Source organism: Paramormyrops kingsleyae, chromosome 22 (genome assembly GCF_048594095.1).
Source record: "Paramormyrops kingsleyae isolate MSU_618 chromosome 22, PKINGS_0.4, whole genome shotgun sequence".
Taxonomy (NCBI): Eukaryota; Metazoa; Chordata; class Actinopteri; order Osteoglossiformes; family Mormyridae; genus Paramormyrops; species Paramormyrops kingsleyae.
The window spans coordinates 5,431,762-5,456,846 of NC_132818.1; the positions used below are offsets into that span (position 1 = coordinate 5,431,762).

At 50.1% G+C, this 25,085-nt stretch overlaps 2 protein-coding genes across 4 annotated transcripts; both read right to left on the minus strand.

Annotated features, from left to right (window-relative positions):
• Positions 1-223: 223 nt before the first annotated feature.
• On the minus strand, positions 224-7,361 carry tab1 (TGF-beta activated kinase 1/MAP3K7 binding protein 1). 2 transcript variants are annotated; one of them, XM_023796853.2, is made up of 11 exons: positions 7,235-7,361; positions 6,352-6,482; positions 6,120-6,273; positions 5,525-5,611; positions 5,206-5,344; positions 4,811-4,927; positions 3,494-3,605; positions 3,022-3,163; positions 2,650-2,863; positions 2,378-2,528; positions 224-725 (listed from the first exon to the last, which is right to left on the minus strand). In XM_023796853.2, exons 1-11 carry the CDS (start codon positions 7,262-7,264, stop codon positions 527-529), a joined length of 1,476 nt encoding a protein of 491 aa, XP_023652621.1. In that variant the 5' UTR covers positions 7,265-7,361; the 3' UTR covers positions 224-526. The 2 variants fall into 2 exon arrangements, with proteins under 2 accessions (XP_023652621.1, XP_023652620.1); XM_023796852.2 differs by having other exon boundaries at positions 6,352-6,485; positions 7,235-7,341.
• Positions 7,362-11,814: 4,453 nt separating this feature from the next.
• LOC111835971 (synaptogyrin-1-like) lies at positions 11,815-24,429 on the minus strand. Of its 2 annotated transcripts, none has more exons than XM_023796816.2 (4): positions 23,922-24,423; positions 13,938-14,175; positions 13,571-13,716; positions 11,815-12,036 (listed from the first exon to the last, which is right to left on the minus strand). In XM_023796816.2, the coding sequence occupies exons 1-4, from the start codon at positions 24,018-24,020 to the stop codon at positions 11,815-11,817; spliced, it is 705 nt and encodes a 234-aa protein (XP_023652584.1). In that variant the 5' UTR covers positions 24,021-24,423. The 2 variants fall into 2 exon arrangements, with proteins under 2 accessions (XP_023652584.1, XP_023652585.1); XM_023796817.2 differs by lacking the exon at positions 11,815-12,036 and adding an exon at positions 12,348-13,377 and having other exon boundaries at positions 23,922-24,429.
• Positions 24,430-25,085: the final 656 nt, after the last annotated feature.

A 25,085-nucleotide genomic window follows, 5' to 3' on the forward strand; every position in this document is an offset into this window, starting at 1 on the left:
CCAACTCTGTTGTCTGTTTGTTCTGATATTATAATCGTTGCCATACAGTCACATGACCTTTCACCACGTGCAGATACATTTCATGTCACTGAATTTATATTATTCCAAAAACACTTAAACAAGAACTAATTACCTTATCGACATAATAAACCTAGAGCCCAGAGAAGAGCTAAAAGCTTCCCATTTGGGGCAAAAAAAGCAAAAGGCTTTTAATGAAAAAAACTTGGCACTTCTTGCAGTTTATTTTTCTGACCGCTGACACTTAACACACAGCAAATAGATAACAAGACATTCTTCAGCATGAAATAAATGCTCATACTCCAGTCGGGTTCCACCTTAATGGTAAGATGCCCTTCCCGTTTCACCCCCTCGAACCCTGTACCGTGGATGGTCCTCACTGGTCCTCCGCCGCCATCCATCCCCATGTTTGTTCCTGTCTCATTCACTTTTGTGGGCCGAATCCCCCCCCCCCCCCCCTTGGGTTCAGTCACCGTGCCCCCCACCCCACGCCACCCGCCAGCCCCTTCTAGCTCTCGCAGTGCTCGCCCCCCCACAGCTTGTAGAACTGGGTGAAGTCCACATAGGGCGGCACGCGGCCTGTCTCATCGGGCTGCGCGGCCTGGCGACCCCTCTGCCTGAACAGGCTGCCGTCCCCCGAGCTGGAGCTGGAGCTCTGGGTGTGGGTGTTGGTGTTGGTGGACTGTAGGGTGGCTGTAGGACTCTGCCTGCAAAAGCAATACGGGACGAAAGCATTAGCGCACTTCTCAAAGTCACCCATTCACAACAAACGCAGGACGTTACTAACGTAGTAATAGGATCCCACCGCGCATCCAGCGCAGACTGGTGCGAGATTACAGAAAGTCTCAGATTAGGATAGGAAGAGTATTAATTATTTGTTATTACAGAAACAAATCCCAACTTCAGGAAATCCTTAATACTTCATCCAACATCGGTTATCAACTTCTGTGTCTGTTACCTAGCAACCAACACTACTTATCTGGTGAAGCTATTTCGTAACCCATTAACACTGCATTTTTTAAGAATAGCACCCATACTTAAAATGAATAATAATAATATGCCATCTCATGTTAAAGATGAAAGCATCGAATGCCTAATCATCTTCAGATGATCTCATATGGCTTGGATGCTGACGGCATGGTACCCTTTGCCCCACACGCATATTGCCTCATCCTCCCCACTGGGGGCTTTGTTACAGTGGTGTGATACACTGTACACCCACTAAACATGCTGCAGTATGTCCGTATACCCGCTGAAAATGTGCAATGATACGCCACATACCCACTAAGGAACCTCCGGATTTCTGTATCACTTAAAAATGTGCAAGGAACCAAGGATGCATAAGTTTTGTAACCGAAATTTCACAAGTTAACTGTTTTCGCAAAAACACCGGATTGGGAGACGGGACGTGCAGTTACCAAATACGAAAGAAAGTAGATATCGCCCAATCAGACGACCCTCCCTCAACCTCCACCTCACTCACCCTGAGCGCGTTTCAGAAACTAGTGCATAGTCGCACACATGCAGCTGTGTGACTGGGATTTCCAGATAAAAATGGTGCTGGGGTGTGTATGTGTGCACGTTTCATCGGTTGCATAAAAGCAGTAACAGAGCAGCCATATTTATTATGTTTAGCTTTAGCTGACAGGACGTGGTGCCCAGTGTAAGCGGGAACAGCTTGAATGTTATCCTAAAGTTAGGAGATTTTATTTAGGGATTTTGGGAAGTCAGGAAGCTTGGGTAATACACTCTTCCTATCTTAAAATAGGACAGGAACTTTCACTTAGGAACGGTTCACTTATAATGGTCTAAATCGGCTCCTAGCCATAGTTACCATGGTTACCAAAGAGTTAAGATAGGATCTGCAAGTTGGGAAGTTTCTGTAATGTGGGCCCAGCCTATCCCAGGCAGTGCAAAGTCTGGGAACATTCCGGAGAACCATAAAAAAGTGATAAACAAACACTTTAAAATATGGTCTGGCATGTGATGTGCAAGGCAGCAATTACTGAATCTGTGCTACAAACCGCCCAATCGCCTATGGCCACCATAATCTTCCTATATGAAAGTAAAGCACTTTCAAAAGCAGCTGACTGCCCCTTTGCATGACCTACATCTGCCATTCTCGGTTTCACACCGTTTTTGACACCAACGGTTCCTCTGGGCGACCTGGACGAGAAGCCGGTCTCTCGCTGTATTTGCCGCTCCTTTTGACAAGCCTCCACTAGCTATTTTCAGGAAAGTGGCTGTTTTTATCAACAGATGCGCTTAGCTGTCGAAAAAAACTGCAGCTTTGTGGTTCATATAAACGTAAATAACGGAGGAAATGCGAGACGGCCAGGCTAAGCAGGCGTGACGGTACCCGGTGGGCGTGCCTCCGTCCAGCGTTGAGGCGGTGTTGGTCCCGTTCGTGAGAGTCCCCTGGGAGGGCATCACCAGGGACAGCGTGACACTGGTTTTGCTGGTGCTTTGGCTGTTGGAGTAGGGCACCGATACCGGGTAGATCCGGCCCCCTAGTGGCCAACACACACAAAGACAGGAAGACGCTCAGTCTCCGGCATGAGGAGGCACGGCGAGCAAAACCCGGAGGCAGGGTGCCCCCCCCCCCCCCACCCACCCCACTCATTGCTTTACCCTGGGTGGGGGTGAGAGCGCTGTCGGGCAGGGCGTAGCTCAGCGTGCGCACCACCAGGGTCATGTCCTCGTGCCGCGAGCAGTGTGGCCCCCGCTGGCGTCCGCTGGCGAAGGCGTCGTGGTGAAGCCGCCGTACTCGCTCCACTGCACACTGGGCCGCCTGCTCCAGGCTGTTCTGTTGGGCCAGCTCAGCCGCTACAATGGCCACGATCTCCTGTAGGGGGTGCAGGTCATAGTGATGAAAGCACCAATGGATCCAGTCTGCACTGGTGTGGCTCACTGGTACAGGCTTCACGACACCAGTCACCAAGCTCATCCAACCAGGGGATCTGTAACTTTGACAAGGAGGGGGCGGAGCCCCATGGAACACACCTGATTGGCTTGTTCAGGGCCATGTGCCGCCTCAAGGGCTTTGATGAGTCCCTCAGACATGAGCAGGAGGAACCCATTCACTCCCTCCAATGACTGCACATGGATCTCTGGCTCAGCTATGATTGGTTTGCTCTTAGCTGTGCTGAAAAACAAGCAGGATACCTGTTAAACGCAAGGATAAAAGGATTTCTACACAGAAAGTGTGATCCTACTTAAAATAAAACAAACAAACATACAAAGCCAAAAAGCTGATTGCACTTATAGTAGATGTAATACTACACTCTCCCAGATCCCTTGAGTTTGATGTACTAACAGAGTAAATTAATACAAATAAGTCATGCGTCAAAGATCTGGCGGATTCCTGGTGCTCTCATGGTAAGCACGACTTGGGACCAAGTTGTCCCCACAGTTACCAGTGATGAACAAACTAGTTTTATCCCCCCTATGGGTATCTTCCTGTGGTGCCCCTCACCTCAGAAGCTCGATGTCTGTGTAGTTAAACTTGACCCTGTAATCTCCAATCCTTCGAGTGCTGCTCTGGCCAGCAACTAGCCCAGCCTGGCGCAGACGCGACGAGTCAAGCCCTGAGGATGGCAAACCGATTGATTGAGGGAGCCTCCTACCCAGAATAGCTTTTCTGGAAAACACCTGCACTAAACCCCAATTTAATCTGGGAAAACTGCAAGTACTGAGCATGAAGATGGAACAGCATGAGTTATGCGATGGCTTTGGTCGAAAGAAGTGAATGTTCATAGAGGAATTTTGGGTAGTCACATGGTCAAGACAAAAAAGTTATGAGGACCATACAATGCAAAGTTTAAAGTCCAAATATTTTGCATTTAATATTCTTAGTTGTTGGGGCAAATAGCTTTTCAAACGGAAACAAAAGCTACCACTGGAAAGACTTTAATACTTGACTTTTCCGTATGCTGAAATGGTCCGTGCACAGGGTGAGTGACGTAAATTACGTCATCAGGAGTGTCCGGTGCAGCCTAGATTTATATGTCCAGCGGAATTTATATGTGTCAACTGCGCATGTGCAAGCGCACTGACTAGGCATTTCCAGTAGGTGGCAGCACTGACTTTCACAAAGCAGAGGGCAACCAAGAGAGAAGAAGAATAGCAGCTATATGAGGAGGGTCGGAGGTACCCGCATATTTAATTTTTCATACTGTCCAGACATTAAACTGTGGAACTTGGTATTTTCAAAAGCAACACTATTCCGACATTTTGAAATCTTAATAAAAGTTTATAGAAGTTTACAGAGCGGGGTGGGAGGGGTCCCAGCTAGCTTTGTCACCAGTATTGCAAAATACCGCAATATACTGTATTACTGTCATACTCCCCAAGCCGAGTAACAACTTTTTATAAACGTTACCCATTCCAATACACTGCATGCATTTGTATTTCTGTTTATGGTAATACATCTGCCCTCTGCTGGTCTGGAGGAATATCGCTGCCGCAAACATGCGCTAACCGCGACAGTCTGCGTCCATGGACAAAAGCAGCAAGTGCACAAGAGTATGGAAAGGCAACAGACAGCTCACAATCCAAGTGACATGGTGCAAGGTGCAAAAAACAGAAAAACGCCCCAAAGTGTTTTAGTCTAAACAGGAACACACTGCAGGTGTCATAACGGTATGCGGACGAGTGAAGCATGAACTGGGTGTTTCTCCTCCCATGTCACATGTGACTCAAGGCGGGGAAAGCCGATGGTGCAAAGCCGATGGTGTAAAGCCGATGGTGCAAAGACGATGGTTCTGCTCCGGTCACGTGGCAGCTAACTCACCCAGCTGGGAGAGTCGGAGGAGCTCGTCTTCGTTATCTGTGGTGTGGGCTCGGCCAATCTCCATCACCTGGTTCTGACCATCGCTGGAAGATCTGCACAGCAGAGCCCGGTTGGTACCTGACCCACAAGCGCAGTGAGTTACGACACACGTACAGAAAGCCGGGGCCTGAGACAGTGTCCATGGTGAGGAAACGGTTGCTATGGAATCGCACCAATCAATACACACGCACTTCTGGATGTGGGCAAGATTATACGACCAACAGCCACCAACATGCAAAGGACGACCACATTAACAGCACATACGGCTAGAATGCGGGGAACCTGTTAGCGTGGCGTTTGGGGCCCAGTCAGGGGCCCGGCTTGGACGTGTCGGGGGCCAATGGAGTTACACGCACCTACATTGGCTACGTAGAGCTTGTGGTTGAGAATAAGGGCCACCACGGCAGTAGCTCCGCCCGACACCTCCTGCTTCAGCATGTCCAGCTTCTCCAACAGTTTCTGATTCTGTGGGGACAACTGGTGCATGGGCACCCCCTGCAGGGCGGGCAGGACAAAGCAGAAAGATGCAGATATTTCAAAATGTTGCGATTTTTCGTTTTTGACATTAACTTTAAAAATCAAGACGTGTGCCGTGACTCTCTGGAAGGCGAGAGGGGTTGGGGCACGAGCACCGGCAGCATGCGAGGGACCCTCTGTCCTCGGGGGCAGACTCACCTCTGGCAGCTGCGACTGCAGGTTCGCCTTCTCGGCCAAGGCGTCGTCGATCGTCTCGAAGTAGCTTTTCTCCACGACGTCGAACGCCTGCAAGTCGAGCCGGCGGGGCCAGGGAGGGAGAACCGAAGAGTCAACGGAGGCTCCCCAAACTCCATCAGCGGATGCACAGATGCCACGCACCACATGACTTAAACAAAATATACCATCAGGCTAAATTGCACCCACCCCAGTTTCCAGGCAAACCTGCTTCTAAGAGGATTTATAAACTGAGTTACAGGTGACTGGACATTATCTCGAAGCTCAGCCTTTCTTCACTCATTAACGCCCCTGTCGACTCCTCGACAGCACATATGCTTGTAATGTGCGATTTACCTCACTTGTACGTCACTCTGGACGTGTCTACTAAATAAATAAAAGTAAAGTTATACCTGGTAATCATACTGCAGCGTACAGCACCTGAAACCTTGGCAGTCTGTTTGCTTCCTGTGCTCAGTTCACTGCATAATTGCCTATTTATCCAGCACAAAGCAGGGCAGTACTCAAAGTGTGTGCGTGTGTTTGGGGGGGGGGGCAATGTGAGCGGTCCCTTCCCGACCTGCAGGAGGAGCCGCCTGACGTCGGCGTCCGAGTGACTGGCGTTCAGCTGGCCCAGCAACAGCTCAGCAGGCAGCCGCTGGCTCACAAAATTGGCCACGGCGCTGCCTTCGAAGCCGTTAAAGACCCCGTACAGGTAACAGCCATCCTCCCCCCTAAAAAGGGGCAGACGCATGGCAGGTTAGCAGCACTGCCACCGGCGGGTGTCCACGGCAAACGGGAGGCCGGCTCACCTGAACCTGAAGTGGCCGTCTTCGTTGGGGTGAGCCTGCGTGCTCTTCCCATCGGGACCGTAGACGCTGTTGGCGACTGCCCCCACGCCAGACAGGTGGCACAGCGGCAGGTCATCAGTCCAGCTCTGCTGCTGCTGCCACGGTGAGAGAACAACATGCGATCGGGCATTAATACAAGCCTACAACGTCTGCGATCTAGACACGGGAGACTGCAAGGCAGCGGCCTGATTAACGACTAAGCAGAACCGCATCCTACCCTCATCCTTACATGCCGGGCCTGGCCGATGGGTTAGTCAGGACAGATACGGAGCTGCAATCGTTTATCACAGGCATGCTGCAGCCTACTAAGATAGACCAAAACCAGGCAATCAGCTGTGCTTTTCCAAATAGGAAACTCCGATGTTCCCAACTTAACTCTTTAAAAAAAAGCAATGATAATTCCGATGGCCCAAGTTGCATAATGACAGGTAAAATACTGCATCTCTCAAAGTAACAAAGGTATAAGGTAGATGCGCTTCAATTAACTTATGCAACATAATAACAGCGAGCAGGGGAAGAGCACTAAGGGTCTTCTAATGACATCTTGGGGTCACGGACGGTAAGCTGCCCCCAAACTCAGCCCTAAAAAGGAACATGACACTAAAGGAGCCGACCCCAAACTCTGTCGGACTCTAAACGGTATAATAAAGATCTAAACACAGCTGATCGCTTCACTTTCTTCTGGCTACGTATAAAACATCACAATCCCACGCCATTATAATAACCCGTACATCATGCAAGTAGAATGCGAGAGAAATTAAGGAGAGGTGCGCGGATCTCCATTGTATACGTGTGTAAACGGGCTGTTTACTGTCTGTAAAGCGATTTCCGAGTTGTTGCTTACGCTGTGCATCAGGCTCCTCCGTTGCGCCATCTTGAGCGGAACAGCGGAGCGGAGCGCCGCCCCACCGCAGTCTGCGCTTCCACTTCCTCCGGCTCCGTATGACACAGCGCACGCTGCAGTGCCGCCATCTGCTGGACGCAGTCTGCGTTTCCACTTCCTCCGGCTCCGTATGACACAGCACACGCTGCGGTGCCGCTGTCTGCGTGGCGCCATCTGCTGGGCCTCTACCGCCATATTACACCCACGTATCAATATTTTCCGCCAGTGTTGCAGTTGTGATTAGAGATCGTCAACCTGTCCGTACGGGACTCCTCTGTGTTTAAAAATGTGGTAGATTTTCGGCCCCATGAAAGCATATTATACTGTGACACCAACTCAGACCAGTTATGGTTCCAATTTTGGAATTGTCCTAACTCCTCCCTCCTCTATGGGGGCCCTGTCCTCAGAACTTCCCAGAGTGATGAGCCCTGCTTATGATGATTCGGCCAGTCAGAAGTGCATTCGTGCTACCATCCGTCCATCTGAGTTACATCCTGGAAAGTAGCAAAAAAAATCCCATAATTTGCCATTTGCACAAGTATGAGTATATTGGAATTCTTATCTTTGCTGACCCCATCTCACTTTCCATAGCTTGGGAGGGTGGGGAGACTCACAGTGCAGGGTCAGCCAACACACAGAGCCCCTGGAGCTGGGGGTTAAGAGCCCAAACATCGAGGCTGAGCCTCAAACCGACGACCTTCCGATCACAGACACACAGGCTTAGTCCGCCGACACCGCTGGCCTGTAAATATTTTAGTTTTAAATATCTGGGGGGGGCGACTCTGTTGCCCCGCACCACCAGGCCTGGTAGTATGACCCCCAAGCCCCTCCCCCTGAGTGTGTTGCTTCCCCCCCCATAGATGTCTGTAGTGTGTCCCTGAGATGGACGGGCATCCTATCCATCTGCCCCCCCCACTCCCAGCCAGAAGCTCCACACAGCCCGATGAAGCTTTCACTATATCCCATAATTCATTTCATATTTCCATATGTTGAAACTAAATATGGGTCAATTTTAAAATCTTATGAATACACTTGACTAGCTCCCTGCGATGACCTGCCCCTCGTCCATTGTGCCCCCAACTCTGTGCCCCCTGCTGCCTGAGACCAGGAGAAACAGCTAGAAGCTGGATGGATGGAATATCTGTGTAATGTTTTATACGCGACTCCAGTCATAACGTACCACCTTCATCTATGCCCAGCAGACTAGCTCTCGGCAAGTGCTTGTAAATTGGTTAGCAGGTAAAAATGTTCTTTAAGTCACCAGGCAAGGCCGTCATACTCAGATATTCTTCACATGAAGATCCTGCCTTATTAGACACATTGCTGAGGCTTTTAGTCAAGCTGGGAGGTTAAAAAGAACATCAGTAATTATCTACGTCGAAGGTCACTATCTTCACTGGTGCAGCGCGGGTAATTAGTTGTAAATCACACATGCTTTTGTGGAGACCTGTGTGTGAAATTTTGTGCAGAGCTTTAATCAAACAGGTGTCAGCCTTAGCACAGGCATGAGGGCAAGGAGGCCAGAAGCATGATGTGGCCCTTAACTGGGCTCAGAATCATCTCCTCCTGACCATGAGGACCTGCCTACTTCGTCACTGAGGCCGGGCCTCTGAGCAGATGGTCTCACACGTGCGTTACAGATCGGTGGGGGCAGAGTGAGGTGCTGAGAGTCGGCATGTCATCGGGGCCTCTTCCGTTTCTGGTCATCTGCAAGCCACGTGTTTAGCCTGATTTATGACATTCTCTCTCGGCAAAGTGCAGCACGATGACATCAGAGCACTCAGAACAAGCAGGAAGCCGGACGTGGAGTAAGCAAGTCCACTGAGTAAGTAAACTGATTAATTTAATCAATAAAAATAAATCACAGCACTTTCATTATGTCATAACACGTCAAAGTAACACAATCCTACATATGTCTATTCAATCGGTACTTTGAGCACAATGTTTTTTCTTTTTAAAATCATTATTCCAAAATATTTATTTCATACAGAGGAAGGATATATTTCCTGGTTCAGAGCACATCACCATACCATAATATACTGAATAAAAGCCAGAAATAAATGACCTTTTATTCACATTAAACACTATTCTACTGTTAAGTATTACTTGGTATATTTTTAATATTACAGAGGGATGTAAAGAGTATTTTAATAATAGGGACTATGCTTGGGATTTAAATAATACGGCTGATATATTTTTATAATTACCCATTTAAAAAATTATATACAGATATTTTTTACAACAAAATAAAAATTTCAGCATACATAATTTATCTGTATATTTAAATTTCTGCTGACAATAATAATTTAATTGAATTTTTGAGATTATAGTCTTTATTTTTCAGCCAAGTGTCTTCACAAAACACAGTTAAACCATAAAAAAAATAAATACAACAAAATAAATGTCAGTAAATACCATCTTCAGTTCTTGGACTGAAAGAGAACTAATTAACGCTTATTTAGTTGAATCTGCTGGTACAGTACTTCTGCACTGCTAATCACCATGCGAGGTTCCACAAGCTACATTAAGGACGCAGTTACTAATGTAGAACCAGTGTTGGTTGTAGCCGATTGGCAGTGGAAACATCCACTTATCTGTCAGCTGTGTTTGCCACCTTAGCACTGTAGTGCCACCTTGTCACCTCCAGGTGGTGCCATATTGTCATAAAGCAGTGCTTCTTAAACTGGTCCTCTGGGACCCACATACGGTCCACGTTTTAAAAAAAATTTGGACTGACTGACCGGTAGCTGGAAGGGAGCTAAAATGTGGACTGTCTGTCTGGCCAGGACCTGGGGGGGAGCAAAAATGTGGACTGTCTGGCAGGGAGCTGGGAGGGAATGATAATGTGGACTGTCTGGCAGGGAGCTGGGAGGAAGCAAAAATGTGGACTGTCTGGCAGGGAGCTGGGAGGTAGCGAAAATGTGGACTGTCTGGCAGGGAGCTGGGAGGTAGCGAAAATGTGGACTGTCTGGCCAGGAACTGGGAGGGAGCAAAAATGTCCGTCTGGGGGTCCCTGAAGACTGGGTTGAGAAACACTGTCATAAAGGGTGCACTGATGGAAAATTTCATGCCATCTGTTAAGATGAAGTTTAGGCAGAGCTGCTGCCTGTTGTTAGTTTCCGCTTTTAAGCGACATACTGAGGTTAAGAATGCTGCTGAGCCATTCAGACTGACATTAAGATCGACCCGCTTCTGACAGAGCACAGCCCCACGCCCTCAGCCCTCCCTCTGGGCAAGTCCCTTGGGCTCAGAAACAGACGGAAATGGCCACAGGGCATCAACACCTATGCTGAACTTCGGCCAGCTTTCTAATGTGTCTTTCTAAGCCACCTATTTCAGTCCCTGTAGGTTTCAGTACCAGTGATGTCTGGCCTGTTGCACTGTAACTCAGCCTCAAAGGAAAAATCAGCAAACAGCACCATGGACTATACCAAGTGATTTAGGTCCAGTAAACCCTGCATCTCCCTGCTTACAGTGGTAAAACTTTTCCTCTCCCCTGGCTCGTACTGACCAGAAACCACTTTGTGGGTGAAGTTGTGTGATCAGAGTCACCTTTCTGTGCAGCACTGTTGCACTAAGCTGTTATTTCTGCAGTTGTGCTTATTAGCTGCAGACTGCACACTGCACACACTGCAATGCAGGAGAATCCCAGGAAGGCAGTGGTTTCTGGGACCCTAGAACCTCCACATCTGGCACCAACAATCACATTGTGTTCAAAGTCCCTTAGATCAGCCGCGCTTGCTGCTCTAAGGCTGAGCTGAATGGTGACTCAGCCTCTTGACCACGGCCGCATTCCGTACGTATTCAGCTTGCAGCCTGGAGCAGCTGCACCTGTCAAACTGCCCGGTGTGTGTGTCGTGGTTCATTTTGACCCTCCAGGGTTACCGTCCTACTAACTGCATTGATACTAAGTTGCCAAGGCCTGTGAATGTGCCAGGCTGCTTACTGTCCTGCCTGATTGAAATTGACGCGCACCAGACTTTTATGTAAAGGGGGAGAGTGACGTGAACCTGAAATGACTGAAGCAGCCACTATCCAGTGCGCCTGGGCACAAGATCAATATGGAAATGCAGTAAAGCCAGTATGTATGCAAGTAAACGCAGTAAACCGAGTCTCCTGTAATAAACTGTTCAAATAAATCAGTTTCCAATCCTGTAGCTTTGAATAACAGCCAGCAGGATTAACCTAGACCTGGATAAGCGCGATCATTTGAACTGGAAAACAGAGGGCCTCAGTAAAGGCATCTCTGTAAACTCACTGCTGTCCACCAGGCACCTGGAGAACCCGGCTGTGATGTCATAGCGGCAGGAACGCTTAGCGTCTGCCGCACCCCCGAACCCTGCACCACCCCGAACCCTGTCAAATGGCACGGCACCAAACTCACTCAGCTGGGCATGATGAAGACAACCAACACTGATCTCCCCCACTAAAGGCAAACTGGTAAGCTCTCACCCGTGTCGCCCTTGTAGATGCCCCCGAATGGATTACCCAGAAACACCCCCATCCCCAATGCCCACCCTCAGCCCCGCCCCCCCCCCGGTTCAGTAGTCCTGACTATGGTACCCCCCGTCAAAGGCCCCCTCCGAGCCCGGCTGCTGGTAGGACCCGGTGCTGTCCTGACCGCCCAGGTCACTCCCCGTGTAAGAGCTATAGGGGGCCCCAGCAGCACCTGGTTCTTGGCTGGGGTCGGCGTAGTCTTGGGAGAAGAGGGCGGAGTCAGCTCCTATCTTATATCGCTGGTATGCCAGGAAAGCCTGCCCCGCCTTCAGTGTGGGATGGGGGGGGCGTGGCCAATGACACGGGTACAGTGGACGGTGGGGCGGGTGAATGAGAGGGGTCGTAGATGGATGTACATTGGATGGGAGTTTTAAGGTTAATTATGAAGGTATGAAGGGGGGGGGGGGTAAGAAGCATAAGAAAACGGGGAGGAAGGAGAGAGAGAGAGAGAAAGAGAATTAGTCTGATTAGCAAAGATAATAAACCCGTTAGTCAGCATCAAAGTTCAGGTGAGAGTGTTTCACCGCAGTTCCACAGAGCAGACATTTTCAGTACAATTACACAGTAAGTCAGCACGTCCGGTTTTCAAAGTTTTTAATTAATACACATGTTAAATTCATTAAAACAATCTAGAGAAACAAGCAAAATGAAGCCTGACGCAAACAGAGGGTATTTCAGATACTGCCGGAGTGAGAACAGTACTGTCTGCACTACGGGGGGGGGGCTACAGTCTGTCTGACCGTCACCAGGAAGAAGCACTGAGGTTCAGCTACTCATAGGAATGACGGGCCGGCAAGTGTATGGGACTCGGCGCAGGCTGAGGGCAGCACGTCACGGCGCAAGTTAAAACGCGCTATTCAGACGGCTGCTGTTATCGCTGCTACCAATGGCCACAGAGCAGCCAATCGCTGTCTCCACACAGACTCTGCTCCTGGATGCTCACTGACCCTCACAGACGCGAAGCTTCACCCTGACGACCGGCGCGTGATTAACCAGCTGGTAGATCACGCAGTCAGACACCTTCAAAGGAAGGCACTAAATCTGTCAGCAGATGCAAAATAATGCGATAGACATTTAAAAATAAAGTGTATAATAATGAAAAATCTCAAACAGCTTGACACAGATGTGAGTGAATGGTGTGCCCTGCGATGGGCTGGCCCCCCATCCTGGGTTGTTCCCCGCCTCGTGCCCGTAGCTTCCAAGATAGGTTCTGGACCCTCCGCGGCCCAGAAGGATGAACGGTTTGGAAAATGGATGGATGGAGGTTGACACAGAGACATGAATTATAAAACCTCTTCCATGATCAACGAGATGGACTGACTGTAATCATATTTTCCTACAGCAAAAAGGGTAAATCACTTAAGCGTGATCTAGCATCCTAACAATGGGCACTGACAAATCCCAGAGAAGTGGCTCTGATGGTTTTGTGTAACACAAACCAAAGAGAGGCAGGGGTGTAAGGTAATGCATCCCGAAATCTAGGGGTGGATGAGAGAGGATTAGTGTCAGACTAGTGGGGGCGCGGGCTGGGGGGTAAACTGTCTGCTGTACTCTTCCTCAAAAGACACTCTCTTTAGTCTCTCCAAGGACAGCATGCCCAGAGCTCCCTATAAAACAGGAAGCCACACAGGTCAGTGGAGCGCCCCTTGTTGTACAGGCCAGCCCAGTGCAAACTCAGCATCTGTGCATAAGTGAAACACTAAGGATAGAGGTCTGTGTATTCCTGTCAAAAAAACTCATGAAAGGGCAAGTCAGATAGATACGGTGCTGCTTAAGGACGAGATGGTGAACAATACAGACCCAGGTGAAGATGGAGAAGAAGGAGAAAGTGATGGCGGCCCGAGCGGCATCGGCGCCCTCCTGCAGCGGGTTGTCCTGGCGCTTGGCGGCCTGCCACTGGTTGGTCAGGAAGCAGAAACCGACGAACCACATGAAGGACCAGAAGGCTGAGGTGGAAGTGGAGAGATGGAGATAGATCAAGGAGAATCAAATGGACGTTTCTCTTCTTCTGAAAAACCCCTCAGAATAGTCACTGTTCTTATTTTCAGTTATGGTAGCACATGTAACCCTAATACTAAAACTAATCCTATGCCAAACACTAATCCTAAACCTAACATCCTTCATCTGATCTGTGAATTAGTTTCCTGCACGTGGCCCCCAGCCTCACCGGACACGCCAATGTCGGCCAGCACGGCCTTCTTGCGGTCCTTGACACTGCTGATCTGCGGGAAGTATGCATCCAGCACCAGGAAGGCGGCGCAGCACAGGAAGGCCAGTGTTCCCATGGTGACGGCGTAGTTGCAGGCATTCTGGTTACGGTTGAAGATGCAGTGCTCCTCGAGCTCCTCGGGCCGGTTCACATAGCCCTCGTTGGCGATGGAGCCGAAGATCACGATGGTGAAAAGCTGCGGGGCACAGACAACATGGCCGTCAGTGCACCTGGGGAGAGGAAGAGGCAGCAGGCAGTGGCTGGCCAATCAGCTCTCCCTGACTGACACTTCATGGCACCAGCAGCCCGTCCTTCATGCGGACCAGCTTCAGCTCTGGCTGCTCCGCGTCGTTCGGCTCGAATGTTGTGTCTCGGTGCCAAGCGTCCCGTCAGTCACTGCCAACACAACCCCCATCCCGCTACAGGCAGACCCATACGCTACCGAGAGGATTAGAGGCACCCAAGTAGGACACAGGGGGAAGGGGGGCGGCGCCTGGCCCAACCTGCAGCATGAGCAGCTGTCTGCTGCATCTGTTACTGTGGGGCCTGCGAGATGGATAGAGCGAGCGAGAGAGTGAGGGAGGGGTAGGGAGCATGCCCACGGCAGAGAGAAACAGACACAGTAGGTCGGAGGGTCCTACCAGGACGTTTCCCTCAGCCAGTCTAGTGCACGTTCATGTTTGCTGAGGATACCGACTGCGGACGAGGAGTTAACGCAGCCCACGGCCGCATGCTGTGTGTTACGCGTGTGCGAGTCACTTCTCACCGACGCCGCGAGGTGTGAGAGTCCCGCCTCGGCAGCCGCACGCCCACGCCTCACGCAGCACCCCAGCGGTGTCCCGGGCCTCCTGCCCGTGAGGGGTGGGAGGCAGGCCAGAGGGGGCTCCGTCCACTGCAGCACTGAACCACTCTGGCTATGGAGACCAAACCACCCTTCCCAGGCTTGTCGTTACCATGGAGACCTCACATGCCTACTGCCCATTTCAGGATCTAGCTGGTCATCTTCAGGCGTTGTTTCCAAATAACCAAACTAATCCCATCCGACCAACTGCTTATATCACCGTCAACCTTGAGCACTCCAGCGATCCTTCGTCCTCCAATGGGAAAGCTGTTCGCACATGATACCTAATCCCATCAAACCGACCACTCTCATTACTTTTCAAAATGCATTTTGGGAGAATACAAGAAACACTGTAAATAGCTCTGTGTACGTGGCTCTTTTGCAAAGTCAAAGAAAATGATCTTCATGTTAGTGTAGAACCATGAAGTCTGTCGAAGTCTTTTGCCGTAGTCATTTCACCCATGTACTTCCAAGTCGATACACCCATGTATTTCTTGACCTCATATTGACCCACTGGAAGCCCGAGGTCGGCGGAGCAGGGTTATATCTCAAATACCGCATCTCGGATTATGCGCAACACTAATGAAATTAGTCAAATCAGTCACACTAAGAAATGCAACCAAATGAACCACAATTCATTTATAACACTGGCAGTTCTGCTACACTGCGTAATATCACATCACAAATCTGTTCTAATATGACTGATACATTAGTACCCAAGTCCAGTACAACACAGAAATGCATTTGTAGCTCCACGGTTTTCAGTCGGAGAGAAAAGCACTACGGAAACGACAATGTGATACGGTCTAGCAAGAAACACTATTTGCACGCAAAAGCAGCTGTCCAAGTGAATGATAATGACAGCCACTTCCTGAACGAATCGTTCGTTTGAACAGGTTCTTTTCAGTGAATAGGTCGAACCCGTTTTCAAATCTAAAATGTAAAACATCCACAAATTGCACAGGTCAAAGTCTTACATTCTAAAAATGTAAAAGACATTTTTTAATTCACTTACATTTGCTTTTCGTAGACTGTCTGCAGCCATGTTACCTTCAGTGCCCCTCCGCATACCGTAACCGGTTGTATTTCTGCTGTGTGCATGCCCGGCCGACGGTCCCCCTCCGCATACCGTAACCGGTTGTATTTCTGCTGTGTGCATGCCCGGCCGACGGTCCCCCTCCGCATACCGTAACCGGTTGTATTTCTGCTGTGTGCATGCCCGGCCGCACGGCCCCCCTCCGCATACCGTAACCGGTTGTATTTCTGCTGTGTGCATGCCCGGCCGACGGTCCCCCTCCGCATACCGTAACCGGTTGTATTTCTGCTGTGTGCATGCCCGGCCGACGGTCCCCCGCCGCATACCGTAATCGGTTGTATTTCTGCTGTGTGCATGCCCGGCCGCACGGTCCCCCTCCGCATACCGTAACCGGTTGTATTTCTGCTGTGTGCATGCCCGGCCGCACGGTCCCCCTCCGCATACCGTAACCGGTTGTATTTCTGCTGTGTGCATGCCCGGCCGCACGGTCCCCCTCCGCATACCGTAACCGGTTGTATTTCTGCTGTGTGCATGCCCGGCCGCACGGCCCCCCTCCGCATACCGTAACCGGTTGTATTTCTGCTGTGTGCATGCCCGGCCGCACGGTCCCCCTCCGCATACCGTAATCGGTTGTATTTCTGCTGTGTGCATGCCCGGCCGCACGGTCCCCCTCCGCATACCGTAACCGGTTGTATTTCTGCTGTGTGCATGCCCGGCCGCACGGCCCCCCTCCGCATACCGTAACCGGTTGTATTTCTGCTGTGTGCATGCCCGGCCGCACGGCCCCCCTCCGCATACCGTAACCGGTTGTATTTCTGCTGTGTGCATGCCCGGCCGCATGGTCCCCCTCCGCATACCGTAACCGGTTGTATTTGTGCTGTGTGCATGCCCGGCCGCACGGTCCCCCTCCGCATACCGTAACCGGTTGTATTTCTGCTGTGTGCATGCCCGGCCGACGGTCCCCCTCCGCATACCGTAATCGGTTGTAATTGTGCTGTGTGCATGCCCGGCCGACGGTCCCCCTCCGCATACCGTAATCGGTTGTAATTGTGCTGTGTGCATGCCCGGCCGACGGTCCCCCTCCGCATACCGTAATCGGTTGTAATTGTGCTGTGTGCATGCCCGGCCGACGGTCCCCCTCCGCATACCGTAACCGGTTGTATTTCTGCTGTGTGCATGCCCGGCTGACGGTCCCCCTCCGCATACCGTAACCGGTTGTATTTCTGCTGTGTGCATGCCCGGCCGACGGTCCCCCTCCGCATACCGTAATCGGTTGTAATTGTGCTGTGTGCATGCCCGGCCGACGGTCCCCCTCCGCATACCGTAACCGGTTGTATTTCTGCTGTGTGCATGCCCGGCTGACGGTCCCCCTCCGCATACCGTAACCGGTTGTATTTCTGCTGTGTGCATGCCCGGCCGCATGGTCCCCCTCCGCATACCGTAACCGGTTGTATTTGTGCTGTGTGCATGCCCGGCCGCACGGCCCCCCTCCGCATACCGTAACCGGTTGTATTTCTGCTGTGTGCATGCCCGGCCGACGGTCCCCCTCCGCATACCGTAATCGGTTGTAATTGTGCTGTGTGCATGCCCGGCCGACGGTCCCCCTCCGCATACCGTAACCGGTTGTATTTCTGCTGTGTGCATGCCCGGCCGACGGTCCCCCTCCGCATACCGTAACCGGTTGTATTTCTGCTGTGTGCATGCCCGGCCGACGGTCCCCCGCCGCATACCGTAACCGGTTGTATTTCTGCTGTGTGCATGCCCGGCCGACGGTCCCCCGCCGCATACCGTAACCGGTTGTATTTCTGCTGTGTGCATGCCCGGCCGACGGTCCCCCTCCGCATACCGTAACCGGTTGTATTTCTGCTGTGTGCATGCCCGGCCGCACGGCCCCCCTCCGCATACCGTAACCGGTTGTATTTCTGCTGTGTGCATGCCCGGCCGCATGGCCCCCTCTATCCAATATGCTATCCTCTATGATGGCCAAAATGACGCTTCATGAACCATTTGCAGTGTTTTCTGACCATACTAGATGGTGCTCTCTGTTTAGAAAAGGGAAGAAAGCAAACCCTGAAGGACACCAAGGGAAGGGGTCAGAAAATACAGTTCACCCACACAAAAAAAATATGGACCCACCAAGGCTTCGTAAGATTACAGTAGGATTGGCACATAGTGTAACACACACACACACACACACACCTAATCCACACCTAATTCATCTAATCCAGCTAGTTCAAGTACCAGGAATAGTTTTGCACCCTCATTCTGCTGCTTGGAACTTTATAAATGAACTGTATGCATTATAAATGGGGAAACACACAGCCTGTACTGCAGCAGGACAGGTTTACTGTCTGCCCTGAACCCGGCGGGTAGCGTGACAGCCAGCACACCTGCCCACGGCCCTGTCAGCTCCCGCATTCACGCTCCTTCCGGGGGCTGAACACTACGACCTTGCGGTGCCCCGGTGGTGCTGGTTTATTCCGAGCAAGGTGACAGGAACACATGGAAACTGCTGACGCCTTACCGGCGAGAAGCACGCTCCCGGCTCATGTTTAATCCCAAAATAATTAGTCTCAGACTATGGCAAAGGATCACATTCATCATTCACACTTCGAAAAACCCACAAAATAATACAAAGAGCGTTAGCTGTTTTTTTACACTATGCATCACACTCCTCCTCTGCGTTAATATCCTATTATAAACACAGTCAGTGTTGAACAAAAAACTTGAATATAGAAGGCAGCTCTGACACTGCGAGTAAGAGGCCTGAATCACATTCTAGAGCTAATCACTGAGCTCCTATCCCCTTAAAAAGGGAACTGAGGTGCTTGCTTTTCCTGAATGTCCCTCCCAGCTCCTCCAGCCACCTTTTCCCATCTCTTAGCTCCACCCACCCAATCCCACGTTCATTTTGGCCAGACGAAAAGTGGCACGAAAGTCACTTGAATTATTTCCCCTCCCAAAGGATATGAGCACTTTAACAGCCCAGTTTTCAGTCACAGGATTCCCGCTACGACGTTTTAATGACGATGGCAAGCATGTGACATATTCGCAGCCTCCTGCTGCTGCCATTTTTAAACATGGACCCGGAGCTCTGAATAGCCACCACTGCTCTCGGCGCCACCTTCTGCACGCTTGGAATACGACAGCCACGGCCGCCACATCGCGGCGACGAGGCTCAATCGCTATCCCACAGGCCGCTCTCTCCCGTCGCCCTTAATTATTTCAACCCACAATTAGCGGCTCTGCCTCAATGAGGTTTTCTGGTTCCTTTAACATGCTGATGATCGTTTTACGCCCCCTGCTCCTGTTGGAGGACATGCACACGGGAATCAGGGTTGCACCACGCAGAGAGCGCGTACCTTCCTTTATATTTATTTATTCTAAGCCCACAGGAAGGGCGACAGAGCGCAGAATTTCAAAGGCTGACTCCACGTTTGAAAGAAGAAAAAGCATGATCCATATCCAGCATCTCGGTCCACAGTAAAACCTTCCCCTACTTTGCTGCCTCCTTATCTCAAATTGCCCCCCATCTTGGGTCACCTGACCTGCCTGTAGCCAGCGCTACATCTATCATGACAGACGATGGGACCAGCAGTCGGCCACAGAGATGCATACAGACCCAGCAATGCTGTAGTCGCCGACATGCTGCCCCTACGCGCGATGCCTAGTCCATCTCTGCATCCAGGAGATTAACCTGCATTTGCCACTTAATATGGTCACAAGGTTGCAGCTTGTGGTGAACGTGGGCATTGTGCTGGAGCCCACGTGAGGACCTAGACCGATGGTCTTCTGCTGCGGAGGCGTTCTCTGAGCTATTAAAGTATTACGGCATGCAGAGAGGAGACTTAACCAGAACTACCTGCTGTACAACTCGAGGAGGAGGAGGAGGAGGAGGAGGAGGAGGAAGAGGAGAGGTCCACAGCCTGGCCAATAAACTGCAGTCTCATTTGACGACTTAGCTGTCACTTAGCCTGCGGACCTGCTGAGGGCCCACAGAACAGCAGTCACTGCATTGATCCGCCTGCCACTCTCACCTTCCCTCTTAGTGTCACTGGTGAACAGGATCCTGACGTACTTAAACTCCCCCCCCCCCCACCTGGAAGTAACAATCAAGTATCATGGCCTCAGATTCTGAGCCAATTCCCCACCAACGTAAGCTGGCTGGGATCAGTCAGAATGGTGGGGGTCACGACAACGAATGACTCTTTCAGTTACTTCAGTCACACTTTCTGGGTTCTATAAGTGTGTGTGTGACTCACAATCACTGACAATCATATTCCCTCCCTCCCTCCTTCCATCTTTTACATTCTCTCTCCCCCTCTCTCTCTCTCTCTCTCTCTCTCTTTCTCCCCCCCCATTCTCTCCCTCCCCTTTCTCTCTCTCCCTCCCTCTCTCTCTCCCCATCTCACTAAGCACAAGGTCACAGAGACTAAAATGGTGGCAGGACAGGGAGGGCAGGTAGACAAACACACAGTAAGCCAGAAAAATGTGAAGGGAACCAGCAGTGACAGTGACCCCAAAAAGCCACCTCTGTCCCGCTGGCATGACAGGACGTGCCTATGCAGTGTCACGCATCACGACGGATCACGCGTGGCTCCCACCTCGCTCACGGAAGCGGTGTTGGGCTACGTTCCCCTTACCCACACGGGCAGTGTTAAGTGTCCTTACAGCATCCCGCACTGGAGTCCTGGGTCTGAACACATTACATTTCTGTCATGTGATCTATACAGCAAATCCTGTAAAACATGCACTGCACAAGGACATACTGCAGTGAGCTCACTTACATGATAAAGTCGCCCCCAGGAGGTCAATGTCCTGCCACCCTGTTCTCGAAACAGGGAAACAAGCGTGTCTGTGTCTCTGTGCGTGCATGAGAGAGAGAGAGATATATAGAAAAAATACATAATATTTCAAGGTGCAAAACTATGTTTAGCTTTGAAATCAGGTCATGTAGGAAAATCACTGGACAACAGCGTCTAACCGTCCAACAAGCATAGAGCCACAGACCTTCCCAAGCATTAACGTCACAACTGTAAGTCTGCAAAGCAGCATCAAGCCTGGGTGCAGGTGTCCAGTCCTTAAATCCCATGTGTGTTGCAATTTACCGCTGTGCAAAGAGAAAACGCCAATTTTAAAATCGAATTATGATTGAAAATCGGGTCGTCTCAGCTCTGTTTCATCTTGCAATAATATAATCTTTGTTCAACTATGCTCAGTTTTGAAGAAAATGATGTGTGGGAATGAACCTATAGATAAAACCTAACTGTAAAATCCACACTGAAAACACAGGGCAAAGATCTCTCTTCCCGGTTTCAGTGTCAGCGTAGTTTTGTCTTTGTACGGCAGTATCAGGACCTGCGCACCCTAAGGGACAGTGACGTCATGGTTCAAGACTGAAGGGGATGACAGTGCAATTAATCCAAGGTGTACACAGATAGCAAATCAGATAGGGGTACTAATGGAAGGAAGAGCCATAACGCCATGCAGGCACGACAGCGGGTCATTAGCCAGATGATGACATCACAGCATGAAACGTGAGCAGACAGCAGGTACAGTAGTAGCTTTTGAGGCCTGCAGTCTTGTTGCTCAGACATCAGGCATCACCTCATGACAAGGAGGACATGTGCGGCGTCACCTGCGATCCCATATTATGGTTAATTCCGGGCCCTGAGCAGAAGTCCCCCTCGCATCCAAGCGAATTAGAGTCACGCAGAGCCAACATAGGCGAGGAGAGCTGGAGAAAAACAGAGAAATGGACAGACCGGGCAGCAACGGGAAGGCCTGGTGAAAGCTGGACCATCTCCACAGCAAGGTGGGTGGCTTTTATTCATCATGGACCTTTCAGAGCTGAGATACTGGCTGAATACCATTCGTCTCTGAGGGACCACGAGCCAAAAGCACAGCGTATGCGATCCATTACCCTGAAGACAGCAAGCTCTGCTTTTACGTAACACAAAGTCACTCTCTCTGTGAATATCCAGGAAGAAATCAGTGGTAAAGGTAGATCTAAGCACAGGTCCTGCTAGTGCAGCTCCTGCTCAGAGCCAGCATGGCCTGGGACAAAGATGGAATACCTGGTCCTGTTGGGGGGGGGGGGGGGGGGAATGATGTCACTTCCTTCAGCAGAAAGGGGTTCAGTGTCCTAGCCTGCCAAACAAGACTATTTGTGTGACCGCATGTAATTCAAGCAATGCTGGTCCCTAACACATTCAGTCAATAGAGCAAACCAGGATCTGAACAACGTCCTTCATCGATGCCTTTATCCTGATACAGACTGATTCATGCAGGCATATACACACTGCTGGACATGGACACAAGTGGGTGGTCTTCCTCGCTCCGGAATGCTTAACTATAGGGAAGGTAGGTACAGCACAGCAACTAACCATATCTAACCAACATCAGGAGTGTGGATGCACACGTGCGTAAACAGTAGCGTAACAGACAGGATGATACAGACGGCGAGCTTAAGGGCAGGAAAAGTGCAGGACAATGATTTTTATTTGGTGCCAAGGTGCCACTGAAATTCAATCTTGCTGGAGACTTCATTGTGTGGGCATTACAACGCGGCTGAGGTAGCCCATTAAAGGTCATCGAATACTTTGGGCGTAATGAGTGTACAAAATGTAATTGGGGGCCATTTTCTGGCAGGCGACCAGCAATGTGGCAAAGCAAACCACGCTACGGTCCGTGTTTCATCAAAGCAACAGTTCCCTGAAAACAACTGCTAAGGATGCAGGACAAAGCAATCCCACGCAGCGCCGAGGCTGAATACTCTGCCTATTTACATTTCTAAGGTGTACGAGGCGTAGTAAGTATTAGATGTGTCATTCGAATGTAGTTAAACCACGAGCCAAAATAAGTCCTACACTGAGTCCATTTCGAATTTTTGCAAAAAAAAAAATAAAAAGATGACACAAGGCACATTTTTAAAAATGCAACCTGAATGGAAAACCCCCCAACCTGTGTACGATAAGCAGGATAAGGCAGGGCGGGATTTTGTAAAAACCGACTTTAAAGTATCCTGTCCACTTTGCAAAACTGGGGTTACTTTATTATAAGGTCCCGCTTCGCACACAAACAGACCGCAGGGATTATAGTGCCTTTCGATGGTGATTAAGTCAGCTATTTCGATCATTTCACAGAATCAATGTGAGCCAAACAGTTCCTACAAATATATAAGCATTTAATAACAATTCAATTCCGTGAATACCGTCCGGTACAAGTTACCTATTAATACGAGCAGCGGGTCCTATTTAAGAAACAAAATATTAAGTAGCAAGCAGAGGAGCCTGCAGATGCCGTCTTTGGGGTGGTAATGTACAATTAGTGCAAACAGGGCATGTAAATGTTGCATATACACATCCCAATCGCTTGTGACAATAATAGTAATCAGTGTACACATCGCACAAACGTCAGAGCAGCCGTCCATTTCATACAGGAGAGAAATCAACAGATTGGAGTGGCTTTAACCTTGACGCAAAGAGGCTCTGCTGGGCGCTGACACGGAGCCAGAACGGGGGGGGCGGGCGCTGATACACCCCCTATGTGGGAATTTCGTTGGCGTTTGCATCACCTTTCGTTTAATTTAAATTCGAAAAGCACGAGGAGTGTTTTCATGAGCGTTTTCATACTATGCTGCTTATGCAAAAGCGGGGCTAAGATGTAAATGTGCCGCTTCGGCTGACGCGCATCGGGTTTTTTTTCTGCGCTTCTGCTTAGTGCGAAATCCTACAGGGACGCAGCTCACCTTTAATTTAATCGGGGGAGGAGGATGGCGAGCCGTCGCAACAAGAACCGTCATCGTGACCGCTCTGGTTGCATTAATAAAACTAAAAGTACAATTTGTGGCATAAATACGCAGATGCTGAAAGCCCTCCGATCAGCTCACCTGCCCGCACCCGTAAAAGCAGCACCTGTGTCGTGAGAAAACAGGGCGCCGCAAACCCTGCGTCTTAAGACATGTCCAGCCTCCACGACGGGCTTATCCTGCCAGCTCGCTGCTGGTAAATCGCCTGCGCGTCTCTTTTTATTTAACTGTGATTTTAAAAGCGCTCCTACTCACCCAGGATACCATCCGAAGTATAGTGTACGGCTGCCGGAAAAACGTGAGTGGGTCGAAGGCTCCGCCAGCCTTGCCAGCTCCGTACGCCATCCCCTCCATCTTCAGATGCTTGTTCTCCGCCCGTCGGCAGGTCTGAAATTAAGCCTCAAATAACGGGCTAGCTGTGGCCGACCGACCTCGCTTTTCTCTCCCTGCGTCGCCACCTGAGAAGCTGAGAACGTAGCTGAAGGGCGGCTCCCCTCTCAACCACTTAAAAAATCCAATCGCTCTGTTTCTACTGTATCTCACCCTTCAATCTCTGTGGCTCAATCTCTGTCTGAGTTTATTGTGATAGCCTCTCTCCCCTCCCCTCCCCTCCCTCTCTCCCCTCCCTCTCTCTCCTTCTTTCTTCCTCTTTCTCCTGATCTCTCTCCTGTCTTCGTGTGTCGATCTCTCGCTCACTCGTCGCTTTCTCTCTTTCCTTCTCCATCTCCGCATACTTCTCTGCCCTCTTTTCTGCTCCTTCCTTCCTCTCCTTATTCCTCGCCTTGTCCCCCCCCCCTTTTCCACAACACCTCCCCAGTTTCCCCATATCTCCCTTTCTCCCTGGCACTCTACTCCTCTCACCTCCTATAAAGGACAGCAGGAAATTCATAATTTTAATTATTAACCAAATTATTTATGTTCGACATGCTCATATATGTTTAAATAACATTTGAATTAATTTTTAACAGTTTTCTTAAGGCATAGCACTACACTTAACTATGGTTTCATTTACTCCTATCAACGCTGAGGCTGTTTCTCCTGTGAAACATTAAAATGCATTATTACTAGTTATGTATTTTGATTCTGCTAACTGGATAATACTGTGTTAGAAGTTGTCACTTTTCTGTGTTTTCTTACATGACAGTGCAAAGTACAGTAGATGGATTCAGCAAGATGCAGTACATACCAGGACGGTTATAGCAGCATATCACAGGGGAGTGAGGGTAGGACCAGACAGCCCTGAGGTCACAAACAACAACAACAACAACAAACAAATTTATTTTTGTATAGCGCATTATCACAACATTACATTGTCCCAAAGCACTTTACAGCATCCCCACCCAAAGCCCCCAGTGAGTAAGCCATAGGCGACAGTGGCAAGGAAAAACTCCCTAGAAGGAAGAAACCTTGGGAGGGACC

Coding starts and splice junctions, on each gene's coding strand:
- tab1 (XM_023796852.2), bottom strand. CDS start 7,264: ATGGCGCAACGGAGGAGCCTGATGCACAGC. Junction 6,274..6,351: donor GACGGCCACTTCAGGTTCAG/GTGAGCCGGCCT, acceptor GCCCCTTTTTAG/GGGGGAGGATGGCTGTTACC. Junction 2,864..3,021: donor GCCCTGAACAAGCCAATCAG/GTGTGTTCCATG, acceptor CACCCCCTACAG/GAGATCGTGGCCATTGTAGC.
- LOC111835971 (XM_023796816.2), bottom strand. CDS start 24,020: ATGGAGGGGATGGCGTACGGAGCTGGCAAGGCTGGCGGAGCCTTCGAC. Junction 14,176..23,921: donor TACTTCGGATGGTATCCTGG/GTGAGTAGGAGC, acceptor TGTGCCCCGCAG/CTTTTCACCATCGTGATCTT. Junction 12,037..13,570: donor TCTTCTCCATCTTCACCTGG/GTCTGTATTGTT, acceptor CCCACACTGAAG/GCGGGGCAGGCTTTCCTGGC.